The following is a 21,247-nucleotide window of genomic DNA, read 5'->3' as shown; positions in this document are numbered from 1 at the left end:
AACGATCCCGCCCGAAAGATTCCATGTGTTACCCGCACACGAGCCAGCCCAGGGGCACCGGCAACGATCTCGCTCGAAAGATTTCATGTATATATATATATATATATATATACATATAATCATCAGCATCATCGTTTAATGTCAGCTTTCCATGCGAGCATCGGTTGGACGATTTGACTGAGGACTGGTGAACCAGGTGGTTACACCAGGCTCCAATCTGATTTAACAGAGTTTCTACAGCTGGATGCTCTTCCTAACGCCAACCACTCAGAGAGTGTAGTGGGTGCTTTTACGTACCACTTTCACAGGAGCCAGTCCAGCAGCACTGGCAACGATCTTGCTCGAATGTCTTTTCACGTGCCACCAGCACAAGTGCCAGCAAGGCGACGCTGGGCACAGGTGCCATCACGATTTCGCTTCGCAAGCCAAGTCTAGTGTCCAATGAAGGAGATGATGTTGCTATATATATGTATGTATGTACAAATTAGTGGACAAACATGAAAATAGCACACATTTAGTTGAAGCAGTAAGTCATTCATATCAGTTTGATTCATCTCTACCTGTTTTTAAAGTTATAGACAAAGATTTGCAGCTATATCCCCAAATGTATGGATATACTATTTTTAGCTCAAGCAAAAAGGCAGAAGTAACTTTATGCACACACACAAACACATGAGCACGTGTGTGTGTGTATGTGTGTGCATCAAATTATTTCTACTTCTTCACCTGGGCTAAAAACTGTTGTCATGTTTACATTCCTAGTGACCATTACATCCTGTGACTCAGTTTTGAAGCTGAGTGAAATAAGAAAAAATCCATTACTTGAAGGCAAACAAGTTGTAAAATATTGCCTTAAGTAAATATCCGCCTAACCCATGTCAGTATTGAAAAGTGGCTGTAAAGCAAACAAATTAACAAATGAATTTTATAAATAAAACATATAAATAAAAAAAATTACTTGAACTGAAAGATAGCAAAATGCAGGACTCAATACCAATTCTGTCTCTGTTCTGTTTTTTCCAGCCGAGTTCCCATTAACAATATATTTATCAGTATGGTAATTGGCCGACTTCGTTCAGATGACATTTACAACCAGGTGGCTGCGTACCCACTTCCTGAACACCGGTCTACTGCTCTTGCTACCCAAGCTAGCATGTTGTATGTGATTCTTTATTTTGAACCAGAGATACTCCACAACCAGCAAGCCAAAATGAGAGAGATTGTTGATAAATATTTCCCTGATAATTGGGTGAGTATCTTTGTTGTTTTCTTGTTGATCTTAATCATCAGTGCATATCATTAGTTAAACCAAACCATTTGGCTATCAAGACATTTCAGATATATTAATCAGTTATATCATCATCATCATCATTTATCATCAGTTTTCCATGCTGGCATGGGTTGGATGGTTTGACCAGGGCTGGCAAGCAGGAGAGCTGCACACGGTTCCAGTCTGATTGGACTTCGTTTTTACAGCTGGACCCCCTTCCTAATGCCAACCACTTTACCGAGTGTGCTGGGTGCCTTTTACGTGGCACCAGAACAGATGCTTTTTACATGGCGCTATCACAGGTGCTATTATGTGGCACTAGCACTGGAGCTTTTTATATGGCCCCCAACATGGGTGTTTTTATGTGACACCAGCACAGGGCTCTTGTAGGTCAATCCTCATCAGCAGGGACAGCTGCATTAACACATCTGCTGCGGAGGACAGTTTGTCATCTCCTCCATAAAGCTCAGTGTCCTGAGGTCATCCTTCCGTACTTTGTCCCATGTTTTCTTGGGTCTCCCTCTTCTACAAGTTCAATACACACACACACACACACACACATACATATATTCTTTACTCTCTTTTACTTGTTTCAGTCATTTGACTACAGCCATGCTGGAGCACTGCTTTTTAGTCGAGCCAGTCCAGCGGTACCGGCACCGAACTCGCTTGAATGTCTTTTCACGTGCCACTGGCACAAGTGCCAGGAAGATGATGTTGGTAACAATCACGCTCAATGGTGCTCATTATTACTTCCAATTCCAAATCCTTCACTCCACCTCCCTGTATCTGTGTTAATGTTTATATTCTGTGTCTTCACATGAAATCATTTGCACAAAAACAGTGACATTATGTTGGTATTACTTGTTAAATTATTCTCTAGCTCTGTACTTTCGAAGACAAGTGGAATAAAATATTTCTTATTTGAAGACAGGTAAAGGTAAGAAGTGCATCCAGCTTTGAAATAACACCTCGGCTTGCGAAGACCTGTTGGGTCAAGCGAAAGCGAAATCGTCATGGCACTTGTGCCCAGCATTGCCTCCCTGTCACTTGTGCCGGATGGCATGTGTGAAGACATTCGAGCGAGATCGTTGCCAGTGCCACTTGACTGGCTCCTGTGCAGGTGGCACGTAAAAGACACCATTTTGAGCGTGGCCGTTGCCAGTACCACCTGACTGGCCTTCATGCCGGTGGCACGTAAAAGCACCCACTACACTCTCGGAGTGGTTGGCGTTAGGAAGGGCATCCAGCTGTAGAAACTCTGCCAAATCAGATTGGAGCCTGGTATAACCATCTGGTTTCACCAGTCCTCAGTCAAATCGTCCAACCCATGCTAGCATGGAAAGTGGACGTTAAACAACGATGATGATGTCGGGGAAAATGTGCATAAAACAAAAGCTTGGTGCATGCATGTATGTGGTGTAGTAGTAGCAGCAACAGCAGTGGCAGCTCTGGAGGAAGAGGTAAAATCAGATCCTAGGATGATGCGCCTCACAGATGAGATGACACAAGACTGAGCTGAGCAATGAATTCCTATACTTACAAGCCATCCAATAGATACTGATTTCAAATTTTTTTTTGGGGGGGGGAGGGAGTTGATTACATCAACCCCAGTACTCAACTGGTATTTATTCTACTGACCCCCAAAAGGATGAAAGCCAAAGTCAGCCTCTGTGGAAATTTGGCTCAGAACTTAGACAGACAAAATGCCGCTAAGCATTTCACCTAGTATGCTGATGGTTCTATACCAGCTTGCTGCCTCAAAGACCATCCAATAGGTATTAAAGTGATGATGAAGAATAGAAGAATAATCACATATGCACACACACACTTATTTCTTTTTGGTTAGCCCCACTGTGTTACTTCACATCTTATATATTCAACCTTTAATATTTATAGAAATTATTTCAACTGTTTATTCTGTCTAGTGGTTGAATTATTTTTCGTTCGCAACTGCCACACACATTTTCTTCATAATCGAAGTTGTATTGTATTGATATATAATAGTGTCCTCAATTGTTAACACAATATTCGGCTGACTTATGAATGAATTGTAAACAAAGCAAACTGACAGACTTTAATCAATACATATATTGTCTTAGTTTATCATCTGTTAGCTCTGAATGGTTATTATAAAACCTCTTCTAAGTTAATAAATATTGAGGTAATTAATTTAATGTTATATAGGATAATTAACTGTAGAGCATTGTTTACAGGGATAAAGTCATCACTATGGGTTGGCTAAACTATAAAGTGTGTGTGTGTTTGTCCTTTTTTTTTTCCTGTTGTCCTTTTACTTGTTTCAGTCATTAGACTGCAGCCATGCTGGGGCACCACCTTCAAGAATTTTTAGTTGAATGAATCAACCCTATCACTTTTTTTTTTTGTTAAGTCTGGTACTTAATCTATCGATCTCTCTTGCCACTGAACCACTAAGTTACAGGGATGTAAACCCATTTTTTTCCCATCTTGGGTTTATATGCCTAAATATTAGAAGGGCATCCAGCTGTAGAAACCATGCCAAACCAAACTGGAACTTGGTGCAGCTCTCAAGCTTACCAGTTCTATTCAAATCATCTAACCCATGCCAGTATGGAAAGCAGACACTAAATGATGATGATGATGTATACATATATATGGCACATAAGATACACCATTTTGAGCGTGGCCGTTGCCAGTACCGCCTGACTGGCCTTCGTGCCGGTGGCATGTAAAAGCACCCACTACACTCTCGGAGTGGTTGGCATTAGGAAGGGCATCCAGCTGTAGAAACTCTGCCAAATCAGATTGGAGCCTGGTGTAGCCATCTGGTTTCACCAGTCCTCAGTCAAATCGTCCAACCCATGCTAGCATGGAAAGCGGACATTAAACGATGATGATGATGTGTGTGTGTGTGTATATATATATATATGTATGTATGCCTATACACACACACGCATATACCAACTGATGTAGGACCTACCTTTATATTCAATGCATTGACATTAAATTTTCATAATTCATGCAAATTTGATACACTCTGTCAACTAAAGGCTAATGTCTGAATAAAGAGCTTGTATACTAAGGGAGACAACAACAGTGTAAATGCCAATTCAGTAGATAAATCTCAATGTTTAATCTTCACTCTTGAGTTATCAGACCATGAGCTCCTTGCGCTAAACCTAAAGAACAATCAAATCAGAACAGATGTATTAGCCACAGCCTAAAATGCTATATATAAGCAGAATTAAGGATCCACTTACCAGCTGTGCACGGCCTCACCATGTCTTCAGTTGGTTATTCTGAAAACATTTCCTTTAAAATTAAATTAAAGTACATTTTTCAGACAATTTTATTTAACATTCTGAATATCATCATCATCATCATCATCTCCTATACTCGGCTTTATTTTCATTTTCATATTACTCTTTTACTCTTTTACTTGTTTCAGTCTTTTGACTGTGGCCATGCTCGAGCACCGCCTTTAGTCAAGCAAATCGACCCCAGGACTTATTCTTTGGAAGCCTAGTACTTACTCTATCGGTCTCTTTTTGCCGAACCGCTAAGTTACGGGGACATAAACACACCAGCATCGGTTGTCAAGTGATGTTGGGGGGGACAAACACAGACATGCAAACACACATATACATATACATATATACATATATACGACAGGCTTCTTTCAGTTTCCGTCTACCAAATCCACTCACAAGGCTTTGGTCGGCCCGAGGCTATAGTAGAAGACACTTGCCCAAGATGCCATGCAGTGGGACTGATGAAACTGAATACAAAAAGTTGATGGAATTATTGGCAACTAGCAGTTCTTTCCCAATCTTCCAAGCAAAGAGCAAATTATATGGCATTTGTGTATGAGGCCTGATGTTTATTAGCAAAGGTTGCACAAATATTGGAAAGATATGATCCAAATGTGTCATATCAGTGTATGGGAATGATGGGACACTGGTAAAGGGAGTGAAAAAAAATTGAGCATCAAAGCAATCAGAAAATCAGATATAGCATGCAAGAGAGTAGACAGTGTTAGTGTAGACATGTAATACATATGAGGATTGACAGTTGGGTGAAAAGTGTCAAATGATACAGAGAAAAGGTTCCTGCTAATAAGGAAATTGAAACAGATGGGAAAAGTGAGGTCTGATGTTAGAATGCAGTTCCTTAAAGAAAGTATGAATGACTGGGACAATTTGTGAAATGCAGTTCTGAAAGAGACCCATGTAATTCACACCAGCAAGGAAAAATGCACATAAAGTGATAAATGATGAGAGATTTTCTGCAACTTATTCCAGGTTGTTTTAGCTTGTTTACATCAGTGGTTCTCAACCATTTTATATTTCTATAATTAAATATTACTAGAAATTGTATTTTAAAAAATTGTTATAACATTTTGTGTATTGTAGAACTATGGCCAATTTTTTGTGCCTAATTTGTAACATCAAAATTATAGGTGGACTCCTGTTGAGAGCAGCTGTTTTACATCCATCTCATAGTTCTTAAAGCTTCACCTCCTTGCTGTTTATCTTGTAGTAACGCCTTGTCCCATGCGCATGCGTGGAATTCAACATCTAAACGTTCCCGCTTTTTTCAGTCTCTTATCTCGCCGGCCGGCGGAGAGGTTGGACGTCCAGCCCAGAGCTCTCTCACAGAAGGCGTCTCAGCAACCAATTCATGGCTGCCTATTTCCTCCGTAAATAAATATTGTTGTGTTGATGGTTCGGAGTCAGCATTTCGTTGTTTCTTTTGAATTTAATATAGGAAAGCGGGTGTACACCTAATGGTGTATAACCACTTTCCTATAATCTAATGTTCACTTTTCCCTTTTTATAATGTTTTCAGATAATAAGTGTCTACATGGGTATAATTGTGAACCTAATTGATGTCTGGTCCCCTTACAAAGCTGCAATGATTGCTCTGAACAACACTCTAGAGCAGAGTAATATTAGGGAACAGGTAAAACTTCTTTGCTTTGGTCATTTTAATGTTTTCTTTTGGTATAAATACCTTCACTAAACGGAGGACAATTATTAGTTGCTATCAAAATTGGCAAGTAGATAGGTGCATATTGAATACAAGATATAAACTGGTTTGTTATTTTTTTGTTTTTGCTTTGTGTTCCTTTTTCCATGCAATGTTACATAGAACTATTTCTGTGTTTTGCAGTTGAAATGTTCTTTCAATCATGAAAGAAGAATGGGCTCTGTTATTGCCTTTCATATAACCTGAAGTAATGGGAGTTATGTACCTTTTTCCGCAGCACAATGTAATAGTTTTAGTTTGAAATCAGAACCATACATTTAGTAGTCTGCCACAGAGCCTGTATAGTACTCTAATCATGTAAGATTAACTGTTAGACTATGTTTTGCTGAAGAAGTTTAATAACAATGAAACATGTCTGAATTTGTCTCTGTTCTGCCAAAGATCAGACTTATTCATACACACAAACATACACATGTACACACACCATATATTAGTTTTAATTTAAATTACTGAGTTGTTTCCCTTGCCTTTCTTGTTCAGAATTAGTCATTAAAATAATGAGTAGTTCTTTTCACCAGAGGTGATCTTAAAAGTCACTAAACTGTCTTAATTCACTCATTATCCTTTTACTGCAGAACACAGATGTATCCGCTCTAAATTCTCTCTCTAATCTTTTCAATCCAACTGGAAATCAGCCAAAATATGGAGAAAAAGTTGGTAGTGGCAAGAAATTCATAATGATGAGCATAAATGGAAAGATGAACATCAATTTAATGTTGAGTCAAACAATGAAGTAATGGCACATTACATTTAGTCCAGTGGTGTTATATTGGTTTCAAATTTTGGCACAAGGCCAGCAATTTTAGGAGACAGAGTAAGTCGATTACTTGAACCCATAGTGTTCTGGTACTTGATTTTATTGACCCCAAAAGGATGAAAGGCAAAGTCAACCTTGGCAGAATTTGAACTCAGAACACAAAGACAGATGTAATGCCATGAAGTATTTTGCCCAGCATGCTCAGGATTCTGTCAGCTTCCTGCCTTATTTAGTTAAATGATGTTATTATTAACTGAAATTTATAAACTGTGAGAGAATGTGAAATAATTCTTTTGGAATGGTGGATCTTGAAGCAAACAGAGCTATAAATAATGGTTTCAAATTTTGACTCAAGGCCACCAATTTCAAGTGACAGTGTAAATCAGTTACATCAACTTCCAGTGTTCAACTGGTACTTATTTTATCGATTCCTAAAGGATGAAAGGCAAAGTTGACCCACTGGAATTTGAACTCAGAACATAAAAATGGATGAAATGCCACTAAGCATTTTGCCCTGCATGCTAACAATTCTGCCAGCTTGCTGCTTTATTTAATCCAATGATGTTATATTAACTGGAGACATCATAAGAATTTATAAACTGTGGGAGAATGGAAAATAATTCTTTTTTTGGAATGGTGGATCTTTAAGCAAATAAAACTTTGCATGTAAATATTGGATTTAAAAATCCCTTTGAACTGCAAAAGTTCCACTGGCAGCCTCTGACTTTTCCTGTCTGAAGGTCCTTTTAACCCAATATGTACATACTGTTATTTCAGCTTTATTTGCTTCAAGATCAACTGTTCCAAAAAAAGAATTATTAAACTCAAGAGACTAAGTTATCTCTGAATAAGCATACCCATCATCAGAAGCATTTCAGTTGCAATATTTTTTTTATTTCATATTTATTTGGACAGTAGACTACATTATCCAATGTATCCTTCTTTTTGTTTTTTAGAGAGTAGCATGTGATTTAGAGGAGATGTAACTGCTATTTCTAGCAGGCCACTGAGCATATAGAGGCTCTCGATTTCGCTCATATACAGACATCTCTCACATCATAATGGAAAAAGTGTATTCTTGAAAATCTTGCTTTATCATGATATTCGAATACAGGAAATGTATTCTCTATTGACTCTCTTGTTACTCAAAAATGGTTATGTGGTTTAGAAACTTACTTCCCAAGCATTTGATCTTGTGTTCAGTCCCATTGCATGGCACTTTGGACTGCCATGCAGTGCGGCTATGTTTTCTACAATTGCCCTAGGCTGACTAAAGCTTTATGAGTGAATTTGGCAGATAGAAACTGAGAGACCAGTGTCATATATATATATGCGTATGTGTGTATATGTGTACCCTTGTCTAGATATCATATGATGGTTGTAATTGAACATCATCATCAGGTTTTTTTTCCGTCTTCTGCGAAAAACATATCTAGGTATGGAAAAATGTTGGTTTGAAATTTTGGCACAAGGCCAGTCAAGTCAAGTACATCAACCCCAGTGCTCAACCAGTATTTATTTTATCAACCTTGAAGGGATGAAAAGCAAAATCAACCTCAGCAGAATTTGAACTCAGAACATAAAGATGGGTGAAATGCCATTATGTATTTTAACAATTCTGCATGGTAATGTTTCTGCCAGCTCACCGTTTTTAGATATGTAAAAATACTACCTTACACCTTTAGGTATGGAAAAATACTACCTTAAACAGGTGAAGGTTTCAAGAATGGAAAAGTGAATGTTAAATGATTGATAATGACGGTGTTACATGTTATGTCAAAATTTTCAGGAATGCAATGTTTCCATAATGCAAGAATCCCTGTATATCAATGTATATTATCTGCTGGTAATTTGTTACAATGTCCGCTATGTATATTTCAGGCTACAAAATATAACCAGAAGATGAAAAGGCTTAATATCCAGCTAGAGAAGAACCTACAAGAAGGAGTCTTACAGGAGGACTTCATTCTAGACAACATCCAGAAGTTGATGAATGTTATGCGAGAAGGGAACGTCACACTTCGCTGGTTATTGTTACACACTGCTGCTTTACCAACTTGTAAGCATTTTCAAAAATATAATTTCTTTTTTTTTTTTTGAATTTTAAAAACATCTATTTTACAAAATAGCATGTTCAGAGTGGATTTTGTTAAAACATAAGCATCATGTTTACTGTTTGTGGATGCAAGGATACACAAACATAGCTGAGTAGTTAGAAAGTTAGCTTTGTAGTCCTGTGGTTCAAGGTTTGATCCCACTGCATGGTATCTTTACCTTTAGTCAACACAAGCTTTGTCAGTAAAATTAGGTAGAGGGAAACTATAGAGAAGCCTGTCTTATAGATTGCAGCTGTAATTCAAAGATCCAGCCTTGTCACATACTCTGACACACTGATTCGAGTTTGGAATTATGTGATGGGTACACGTGTCTGTGGAATACTCAGCCACTTACATCTTTATTTAATGAGTTCCATGTACATTTGGTTGAACAACTGAATATTCATCAGTGTAAGTAATAAAGGGTCTACCACTGCTTGTTATTAATAAGGTGTGTATATTTGTGTGTGGAGGTGCAATAGCCCAGTGGTTAGGGCAGCAGACTCGCGGTCATAGGATCGTGGTTTCGATTCCCAGACTGGGCGTTGTGAGTTTTTATTAAGCGAAAACACCTAAAGCTCCATGAGGCTCCGGCAGGGGATGGTGGCGAACCCTGCTGTACTCTTTCACCACAACTTTCTCTCACTCTTACTTTCTGTGTTGTGCCTGTAATTCAAAAGGTCAGCCTTGTCACACTGTGTCACGCTGAATATCCCCGAGAACTACGTTAAGGGTACACGTGTCTGTGGAGTGCTCAGCCACTTGCACGTTAATTTCACGAGCAGGCTGTTCCGTTGATCGGATCAACTGGAACCCTCCACATCATAAGCGACAGAGTGCCAGCAACATATTTGTGTGAAGGTACATGGTCTTGTTGTTAGGCTCACAGTTGTATGGTTGTGAGTTCCATTCCCATAGTGTCCAGTCTACATAGTGTCCTTGGGCAAAACATTTTATTTCATCTTGTTCCAGTGTGTCAGTTAAAATGAGTACCAGCTTATTGCTGTTGCAGCCTTCTGCTCCCTATGGCTCTCACTTACTGGATATGTTTTGCTTAGTCATGCATGGGGAAGCTGAGCAGTTGTCTGTCTTCTTTTAACTACAATGACAGCTGAAACATTTAACGAAAGCATAGCACATGCTACCTACTCATACAAGCTTGTGAGTAATGGACTTGTCTTTTTTCTTTATATTTTGGCGTTTTTCTATATATGTAGATGCAAGTGTGGCTGTATGGTCTTGGGTTCAGCCCCACTGTGCGATACTTTGGGTAAATGGCTTCTACTATAGCTCAAGGCTAACCAAAGCATTGTAAGTGGATCTGATAGACAGAAACTGAGAGAAGCCTGTCGTACATATATGTATATATCTGTGTGTGTCTTTGAGTTCGTCCCTATCACTGTATGACAACCAGTGAAGACTTGTTTACGTTCTGTAATGTAGTGGTTTGGCTTAAGGGACCAACAGAATGAGATATATGGATTTATAAAGAGAGAAAGAGAGAGAGAAGATAAAACCAAATGATTTAATATTTCTTCCTATTTATGTCTCTTCATATCTAGCTACAACTAACGAAAATGCCAAAAAGTATCGCCAGGTTCGTGAACAAGTGCTTGCTGACAGCCAATATTCACCTCTAGCACTATTCCAACTTCTTCTAAATATTGGACAATATGAACTCAAGCTAAAAGAAGTAAGTAACAGTTTTAATGATATTTATAAGCTATAAAACTTTTCTAAATTTTCACCATTATAGGTGCAGGTGTTGCTGTGTGGTTCTGGGTTCAATCCTGCTGAGTGGAACCTTTGGTGAGATGGTATCTATATTTGCTCCACAACTACATTGGCACCTAAAACAATTAGTAAAACGGTACAAGCAACTACGTATTTGTGTGTGATAGCTATAATTTTTCTTTTGTTGTATATGACTTTTGTGAAGGCACATCACTTAACGGTTAGGGTGTTGCAAGAATGCAAGATTACAGCAGTCGGTCACAAGATTGCAGTTTCAATTCTCAGAACAGTGGTACATCATCTTCTCAAAACACTTCATTTCATGTTGCTCCAATCCCCTCAGCTGTAAATGCCTAACCCTGTAATGAACTGGTGTTCTGTTCAGGGGGAATTTTGGCCTGTCTGCCTAGCCATTGGGATGGCATCATTCAGAAGCTACAACAATGCAAGGAAGCACATTGTGATCAATGGTATATAACTATATCCGATAGTCTGATCAATATAATGATATATACCGTTAATGTTTTACATTTTAGGAATTCACGTAACTATTTATTGATATGGATATGTTTAAATATCTAGTCCTGACAGTTAGATTACTTAATTTACATTATCTACTTTGATACCTCACTCATTTAGCAGAAGTGCATGGCTCAGTGGTTAGAGCATCAGGCTCACAATCACGAAGTAGTGAGTTTGAATCCCCAAACCAGGCAGTGGGTTGTGTTCTTGAGCAAGATACTTTATTTCACATTGCTCCAGTTCACTCAGCTATAGAAATGGGTTGTAATGTCACTGGTTCCAAGCTGTATCAGCCTTTGTCTTTCCCTTCGATAACATTGGTGGCATGGGGAGGGGGGGGCTGGTGTGCATGGGCTACTGTTGATCTTCCATAACCTCGCTTGGACTTGTGCCTTGGAGAGGAATTTTCTAGGTGCAATCCCATGGTCATTTATAACTGAAGAGGGTCTTTACCCTTTACTTTTACCTCACTCTTTTAAACTAAAATCCCATTGAAGGGAATTACTTTATATTCTATGTATAACAGTTAGATAGTGAAGTTGATTCACTTGACTAATGCTGTGCCGAAGTAGAATCTTCATTAATTTCTTCTTTAAATTAGACTCACTTCATACCAATTTGTCTACAATAGTGTCCATTTAATTTGTGATTCTTTCACCTCTACTTAAGCCTGTGTGGTAAAGTTTATGCTTCACTGATGAGATCTGATTACATCAAAACATGTCCAGAGTTGTTTCCCATGCATGCAGGAATAATTTCAGTAACTCAGTTATTAACTAATAGTGTCTTTTTTCTTACTTCGTAATTATTTCTGATATTCTTTTTAATGCTTGTTGCATTAGTTTTATACTAACTTGACTTATTTTTACATGTCTGTGACAACCTGAGTAACTTTTTTACAGTAATTTCTGTAAAAACTAAAAGAAGCCCATCATATATTACATGTGTTTGTGTGTGGGCATGTGGGTGCTGGTGCCACATAAAAAGCAGCTGCGCCAGTGCCACATAAAAGTGCTGCATAAAAGCATCCAGTACACTCTGTGAAGTGGTTGGCTTTAAGAAGGGCATCCAGCTGTTGAAATCATACCAAAACAGACATGGAGCGTAGGCAGCTCTTCAGCTGGCCAGATTCTGTCAAACTATCCAACCCATGCCAGCATGGTAAACAGACGTGATGATGATGATGTATGTATATATGTATATGCGGGTTGTCTTGACACATATGCTCATGTATGTCTGTTATATATAGTATACATGACATATGTGGAGGCGCAATGGCCCAGTGGTTAGGGCAGCGGGCTCGCGGTCATAGGATCGCGGTTTCGATTCCCAGACCGGGCGTTGTGAGTGTTTATTGAGCGAAAACACCTAAAAGCTCCACGAGGCTCCGGCAGGGGATGGTGGCGAACCCTGCTGTACTCTTTCACCACAACTTTCTCTCACTCTTACTTCCTGTTTCTGTTGTGCCTGTAATTCAAAGGGTCAGCCTTGTCACACTGTGTCACGCTGAATGTCCCTGAGAACTACGTTAAGGGTACACGTGTCTGTGGAGTGCTCAGCCACTTGCACGTTAATTTCATGAGCAGGCTGTTCCGTTGATCGGATCAACTGGAACCCTCGACGTCGTAAGCGACAGAGTGCCAACAACAAAGATGACATATGCATATGAATGTGCATGTGCACATATACCGATCACATTGTTAAGATATTAAGCTTAGTCCCACGTGTTACTTTAACACTGTAATACCCCAATGAAGCATAGTAAAAGCATTTAACACCTTGACTTACTAAGTGGGCAAGCATGTTCCACATTTACTTCACAGTAGAGTGGCTTGTAATAGCATGCCTGTTCAACCTTGGAAAACGGTTTCCCTGTATTATGTAATTGCCCAGACTTACAAAATCCATCTATCTTATATCATGGAAGAAAAATGGGTGTAAAACTAAAATGAAATTCAAAAGAATACTATAAGAGATGGTGGTGGGGTTCTAATAATTGTGAACACACATTAAATTACTTAATTAAAAACTGTCAGTAAGTGGCTTGGCTCTTCATTTCAATTTCCACTCAATGTCATCGTTAAATATCCAATTAAGAATAATCGTTTCAACTCTTTTCTGAATGACATTGCTTTACAACTTTCATTAAATACACATGTAAATACTTCAGAACTTACAAATTTATGAGAAACTCATCTCATCTCCAAACGCTTTATTTATTGTTATACTCAGGACTAAGGCAGCAAGCCGGCAGAATTGTTAGCATTCCAGGCAAAATGCTTAGTAACATTTCATCTGTCTTTGCATTCTGAGTTCAAATTCCACCGAGGTCGACTTTGCCTTTTGTCATTTCAGGGTTGATGAAATAAGTAGCAGTTGAGCACTGAAGATAATGTAGTAATCGATTTGCCTTCTTCTCCTAAATTGCTGGCCTTGTGCCAAAATTTGAAGCCATTATTATATTGGTGACTTTCTATAGAAAGTCATCTACAGTTCAACTGCTTTAACTCATTCATTGCTTAAACTGGTTCTGTACAAGACAGCAGAATAGCAGTGATTCTCAAAAAAAATGTTATTGTATAATGATAATTAACTACCTTTTTCTCTGATTTACTGTGAAGAATGTAGAGACTTGTGTGTTAGTCTTTCCTCTTTCATCTGATAGTGACAAAAAGAAGGAAAGAGTATTATTTACTTGCCTCCAGACTATGAGACAACTCCACTTAATCCTCCTTCCCTTACTCTCAGATAAACAACAAGGCCTAAACATTTGTGTGTACAATTCTTATGGCTTATAAAATTTACCTCTTCAGGTGCTTACAATTCACAATTTATATTCTGACAGAACTGAAAAAGGTCATTTATTCAACAATAGTTTTTTTTTTTCACAGAATATATAATGAGTTTTCATCATTGACGTAAAGTAATAGGTATGTTACTATGAGTGTTCAGTTTAGTTTACCACCAAAACTCCAGCTTGAACTGCTGATTTTGGTTCCACATTAAAATTCCTTGTTACAGGTTAATCCACTTGCTACAGTTTAATCCAAATACTTGAGGTAAGATGCTACCCCAGATTTGTGGTTTATGTCTTTTCACCAGTACTTTACTGTGACCATGTTAAATTGACACTCAACTCTCATATAGATATAAATCTTGTTGTTGGCACTCCGTCGCTTACGATGTCGAGGGTTCCAGTTGATCCGATCAACGGAACAGCCTGCTTGTGAAATTAACGTGCAGGTGGCTGAGCACTCCACAGATACGTGTACCCTTAACGTAGTTCTCGGGGATATTCAGCGTGACACAGTGTGACAAGGCTGACCCTTTGAAATACAGGCACAACAGAAACAGGAAGTAAGAGTGAGAGAAAATCGTGGTGAAAGAGTACAGCAGGGTTCGCCACCATCCCCTGCCGGGGCCTCGTGGAGCTTTAGGTGTTTTCGCTCAATAAACACTCACAACGCCTGGTCTGGGAATCGAAACAGCAATCCTATGACCACGAGTCCACTGCCCTAACCACTGGGCCATTGCGCCTCCACAGCTGTAAATAGATGCCATTGAAAGCAGCAAGCATCAGCAGCTCTGTAAAATAACCGAGCAATGAGAAACATCGACAGTATATTTATTTACCTCTTGAATCCAATATAATTATTTACTGACTACCGTCATAACCACCATCCTCTCTAAAATAGCATGAATCTGTTTCACATGTTTAAAAGCCAAATCTTATCATGACTCTAGTGTTGTCTTGTCTTTCAATGACTATTTTCTTATGGCATCTGCTGTTCTGGATTGGATTTCTTATTTTATGAGTGTTCTAACTTGAATTGGTTTGATATAGTCTAGTTTACTCTGGTTTTACTTTATATGGATTGGTACATATAACCAGATCTTATGTAATCTCATTTAGTTTGTTTTTGAGTTCTCAGGTCCAACACGGTTTAATCTCATCTAGCCTGATCTATTTTTTTAAAAAGCGATGTTTTTATTTTATTTTCAATTTTTTTTTAACAGATCTTCAAACAAATGTTGTTAGAAAAACAGACCAAGTGGGAAGGTTACAAAAAGGAAGGCACTGAACGGATGCAGGAATTAAGTGAAGTATTTTCAGGAATGAAACCTTTAACAAGAATTGAGAAAAATGGTAATTTGTGTTGAGTATGCCTATTAACCCTTTAGCATCTAAATTGGCCATGTCCAGCCTAAACATTCTACCTATTTTATATTCAGACAAGCTAGATCCAGCTTCTTACACCTACCCTACAATTTCATTCTAACAATAAGCAATCACATCTTCAAAATTTGATGCTACGAGGTGATGATATGAATAATTCAAAACGATATGAATAAATAAGCATTACATTTGAGAGAGTAATCTAAATGCTAAAGAATTAACAACTTTCTCCGACACCTTGAGTCTTTCTTTGTCCTTAATGATCACAACTACAGCTTTATTAAATCCAAATCTACTGGATACCTTCTCTTCTATGTCTGTCATCAGGAGGCTCTCACTATGAAGAAATCTGGTAAAAACAGAGTTGTTGCTGTTGATGTCAGTAGTACTTTTGACTGTGTTCTACTCATAAGTCTCTTGAGCCAGTAGCTTCCTGTTAGATTGTACCATCCTCATATCTTCTAATGGCGCTCTCTCTCTGAGCTATACTTTGTCACCCCTAGTGTGCTTGAAGGTTAAGTTTTGTTCCTATATTCTTGGGTTATATATCAACAATCTACAGACCATTATTTTGTGAAATGATATTTTAAGGCACTGAGCTGGCAGAATTGATAGCACGCCAGGCAAAATGCTTAGCCACATTTTGTCTGTCCTCACGTTCTGAGTTAAAATTCTGCCCAGGTAGAATTTACCTTTCATCCTTTTGGGGTTGATAAAATAAGTACCTGTTGAACACTGAGGTTGGTGTAATTGATTTACTCCCTCTGCCGAACTTGCAGGCCTGTGACAAAATTTGAAATCATTATTTCATAAAATAATTGAATATAACTTAAAGACAATTTAACAGTTATTTCTAACAAGGTTTAGGGATTGTATTGGCTAGGTGCATTTGAGTTGGCGGAAAACATTTCTTTAACACTTTTGTTACCATATTCTTGTTGAAATTAACTACCATTCTTTCAGTTAATTTTGAGGTGGTGAAGTATGTTATTTGACTAAGGGACCTCATGGAGGCAATGACAGCGATCGCGATTTGCTGTGCTTGAGAAAACTCATCAAGCCAAGTGAAATCATAGTTATGGCTGGTGCTGGTGACACACAAAAGCACCCATGCTGATGACACTCTCAGAGTGTTTGGTGTTAGGAAGGGCACCGAGCCTTAGAAATCAAGCAAGCCAAATTCAGACTGGAACCTGGTGTAGCTCTCCAGCTTACCAGTTCCACTCAAGCCATTTAGCCCATGCCAGCACACAAAGCAGACATTACATGAGGATGATGATGTTGAAGAAGAATTTAATAAAATAACTTTGTCATTATTAAGATGGTACTTGAAATATAAATTAACATGAAATTTTGAGTAAGGTTTGAATTTAGATAACTTTAAAACAAAATGTTTGTATCATAAAACCTAGGGCAGTCTCGTACAGATTGGTAGCAAATGGGTTAAAACTGTCCTCTTTATGTTCCATCTAATCTCTGAAACTATCTCTATACCTTACCTTTTCATGCTGTTTGCATGTCTTTGACTTGTTTCAGATAACTTACAGGCTTGGTTTGCAGAAATGTCCAAACAGATCACCTCCCTTGACTATGATGATTCCACTGCTGCTGGTAGGAAAATAGTCCAACTCATTCAAGCTCTTGAAGAAGTAATTATTACTTTATCTCATTTGATTTCAGATTCTTGAAAACAACTTATGGTTTTCCTACCACGTCAGTAATTATCTGAAAAACTAATTCTCTCTCTCTCAGTATATAGTAAAGACACAAATGAAAACTATGGATGCAGCTTATATATATATATATATATATATATAGACAGGCAGATAGTTTCACACACATACACATATGTCAGATATAGCTATGGGCACAAGCATGGCATTATGGTTAAGAAATTCATTTTGCAACACTGTGGTTTTGGGTTCAGTCCTACTGTACAGCACCTTGAGAAACTGTCTTTGACTATAGTTCCAGAATTACCAACACCACATAAAGAAATTTGGCAGATGGAAACTGCAAAAACCCTGTCGTATACACACATGTATCTATGTTTATGTGTGAATGTGCATCAGTGTTTATATATTCCACGTTCATCTCCGCTTGAGCAAGGCAATGCTGATGTTGACATTGCTTGTTGATATTATCATAACTAGTCACTGTGTATTTTGCTGAGTATGTGGTCAATAACTGTGGTTTGCTTGTGATGATGCTCTGTCTGTGCTATTTTGTCTTCTTTGTAGTTTACTGCAATCTGTTTGTGGAGAGATTAAATGGAGAGAACTAAATAGAACTGACTTAAACCATGATATAAGATATAAGATAATAGAACTGACTTAAACCATATATAAGATGTACACTTTTTATTCTTAGATGTAATTACCATGCATCAAATGCGATCATATTACAGGTGTACCGAGTGTATGATTTTATGAGGAAATGTTCAATTTTTTTCACAAAATATATTTGTAAAAATAGGTGCTCATCTTATACAAGAGTGCATCTTATATGCCAGAAAATATGATGATGTATTTTTTGTACACTGAGTGTCCAGTAACCAAGACTTTTGGTGATTTGCTGTACTTGAAAAGACTTGACAAACTAAGTGAAATCATAGTCGTGGCCAGTGCTGATGACATGTAAAAGACATCCATACCAGTGACATGTGAAAGGCACCCAGTACACTCTATGGAGTGATTGGTGTTAGGAAGGCCATACAGCAATAGAAACCAAGCCAAAACAGACCAGAGCCTGGTACAGCTCTCCAGCCAGTGTCATACGAAAGGCACACATGCCAGCTGGTGACATGTAAAAGACACTCTGTGCATTCTGTGGAGTGGTTGGTGTCAGGAAGGGCATCCAGCCATATAAACCAAGCCAAAACAGACTGGAGTCTGGTGCAACTCTCCAGCTTACCAGCCCCAGTCAAACCATCTTACTTATGCCAGCCTGGAAAATGGATGCTAAATAATGAAGACGATGAAATTAGACAAGGCTATATATATACATTGAAGTATACTGGGGATAATACAGTGTTTGTATAATTTCTGGTTGTACTGTTGTCAAGTCAAGAAGAGTCATTGACATTTAAAATAATTTTTTTTTTCATTTTTGACAGGTCCAAGAATTCCATCAGCTGGAGAGCAACCTTCAAGTGAAACAGTTCTTGGCTGACACTCGTAAATACCTTCATCAAATGATTCGCACCATTAACATCAAAGAAGAGGTACTGATCACTATCCAAATAGTTGCTGACCTTTCTTATGCGTGGCACTTAATGGACAGGTCAGTATTTCAGTATTTCATTTTTATCTAGTGCCAAAGCTCTTCAGAATACCAAAGTTTGTCATTTCATCTTTCTATTTACTTTCTCCATGCTGGAATGGTTTGGACCAAAGTTATTGAGGCAATATTTTATAGATTGTTGTCTTTGCTTATCTCCGTTTCTTATCTGTTCTTCAAATAAGGCATTCTTGTTCCACTGGTTTATATGTGAAACTGGTAAAACCACTAAGCTATGGGACATATTGTTCACAAGAGATGTAAACAAACGCCTCTCTGCTCAACCAGCATCAGTGTAAAGTTATGTAGAAGCAAACTAACACACCTATCCACATGCACATACACATGATGGGTTTGTGAAGTGTTTCCTCTATCATGCATCACATAAAGGTCATTGATCTGCTTGAGGCTAATCTAGAAGACACTTACCCTTAGTGCTACATTGCGGGATGGAACCCAAAACCATGTGGTTCCAAACCAAATTCCATAACCACTCTGTCATATTGTACCTGTAATATTCTTGTATTTCATACAGTCTTTTTAAAGAATATAACTTGGGAAAGACATTCCATGTTTTCAGTGACACAGTGTGGCTTTTACTTTTACAGTAACTGCAAATATTAATATCCTCTGTTTTCCATATGGGCATTGATTGGATGGGCCACTACTGCTCTCTTAGAATTGTCATATCTGTCCAGTGCTGCCCCCTGTCAGATTCCTGGACACATTTCATAGTGTCCTGATAAAAGCACGTAGTATACTCTGTAAAGTGTTGACATTAGCAAGGGTATCCAGTCACAGAAACCATGCCCAAAACTGAGGCACTTTGACAATTTGTGGCCGTCTTATCCATTCAATCCTGTCACAATGTCCAACTCATTCCAGCATGGAAAACTGATTTAAATGATGATGATGATATGTGCGTGTGTGTGTGTGTATATATAAATACATTTATATATACATGTAATATGCATAATACAATATAATATGATATAGTATATATATATTTCATATTTCTTTTAACAATCCACTTGTTTCTATGTTGCAGTTATACATCAATAATGCAGGAAGGCATTAAGAAAGATCCCTCCCTTGTGATAAAACTGAGGGCAACATTTTTAAAGGTATTGTATGATGCAATGTGCACTATTGATCTCCAATACTGGTGGGGATTTGCGGTCGTTTTTGTTTTTCTTTATTTATATATTTTGTAGTTAGCAATGTATATTATGTTCACAAACCATCTGAGAATGTTAAAACATATTTCAGTATCAATATTCTCAAATAATATGGTGTCTATCCTCAATTGTTAGGTGATCTAACTCACAAGGATAAGTTAATGCTGTTTTTGAAACAGCAGATATTAATTGCCTAATTAGAAATGCTTAATTAAGTGGCGGTGTAAAAACGAAATTACCTCCAGACTAGTATTGTCTTAATTATTTCAGCAAGTATGGGAGACAACTCTTGGCATGTTTTACTGTTAGACCTCTTCAGTTAAACATAAACTTCACTGTATTTACTGAAAGAGTGATGAGAGAATCATTTAGTATATGTATAGTATGTCACATAAGTAGATGTTAATATATTTCAAAATAGATTAGTGATGTTAAATTTTCAGAGATGCCATCCTCATGGGAAAAAAAACAGTTAAGTTAGTATTAATATGATTAATGAATTGAGTATTAAAAATACTCTATCGACAATGAAATGACTTCGGTGGATTTGAATTCAAGTCCTATTGGCTGACTTATAATGCAATAGTACTGTATCCACTCAACCATTTCACTTTTTTTGTGTGTGTGTAGTATATAATGTATTTTATTTTGGTCAAGTCAGTCTCTTGCCACTCTGAGTATTGCCTAACGGTGCACATGGGCTCTTCAGACTTGTCATAACTTACCTGAAGTGCCTGTGCACCCACAGGTGAAACTCAGAGTAGCAAGAGACTGACTCGACCAAACTAAAACTGCATTATTAATGTACTACGGTATTTTTTTTTCTGATACTCAACACTAATCAGGTGTATGTATCTATGTACATGTCTGTGTGTGCATGTTTCTTATTTCTTTATTGTCCACGAGGGGCTAAACAAAGAGGGGACAAACAAGGACAGACAAAGGGACTAAGTCGATTACATCAACCCTAGTGCATAACTGGTACTTATTTAATCAACCCTGAAAGGATGAAAGGCAAAGTCGACCTTGGCAGAATTTGAACTTAGAACGTAACGGCAGACGAAATACCGCTAAGCATTTCGCCCGGCGTGCTAATGTTTCTGCCAACTCGCCTGTGTGTGCATGTATGTGTGTGTGTGTGTGTCTGTATGCAACCACAATCATGAGAAGTGAAAGTGAATGTTAAAACATCAAGAATAATGA

At 38.0% G+C, this 21,247-nt stretch overlaps 1 protein-coding gene across 1 annotated transcript in view; it reads left to right on the top strand.

Moving 5' to 3' along the window:
* LOC106869244 (WASH complex subunit 5) overlaps positions 1 to 21,247 on the top strand; it is a 159,930-nt gene that overhangs the window by 100,539 nt on the left and 38,144 nt on the right. Inside the window, exons 7-14 of the mRNA XM_052969903.1 lie at positions 1,024 to 1,249; positions 6,101 to 6,214; positions 8,940 to 9,117; positions 10,717 to 10,847; positions 15,428 to 15,557; positions 17,124 to 17,236; positions 18,703 to 18,869; positions 19,915 to 20,053. Coding sequence (XP_052825863.1) covers positions 1,024 to 1,249; positions 6,101 to 6,214; positions 8,940 to 9,117; positions 10,717 to 10,847; positions 15,428 to 15,557; positions 17,124 to 17,236; positions 18,703 to 18,869; positions 19,915 to 20,053 — 1,198 coding nt within the window. The remainder of the gene's footprint in view (positions 1 to 1,023; positions 1,250 to 6,100; positions 6,215 to 8,939; positions 9,118 to 10,716; positions 10,848 to 15,427; positions 15,558 to 17,123; positions 17,237 to 18,702; positions 18,870 to 19,914; positions 20,054 to 21,247) is intronic.

This window comes from Octopus bimaculoides, chromosome 8 (assembly GCF_001194135.2).
Source record: "Octopus bimaculoides isolate UCB-OBI-ISO-001 chromosome 8, ASM119413v2, whole genome shotgun sequence".
NCBI lineage: Eukaryota > Metazoa > Mollusca > Cephalopoda > Octopoda > Octopodidae > Octopus > Octopus bimaculoides.
This window is presented reverse-complemented; position numbering and strand designations above follow the sequence as displayed.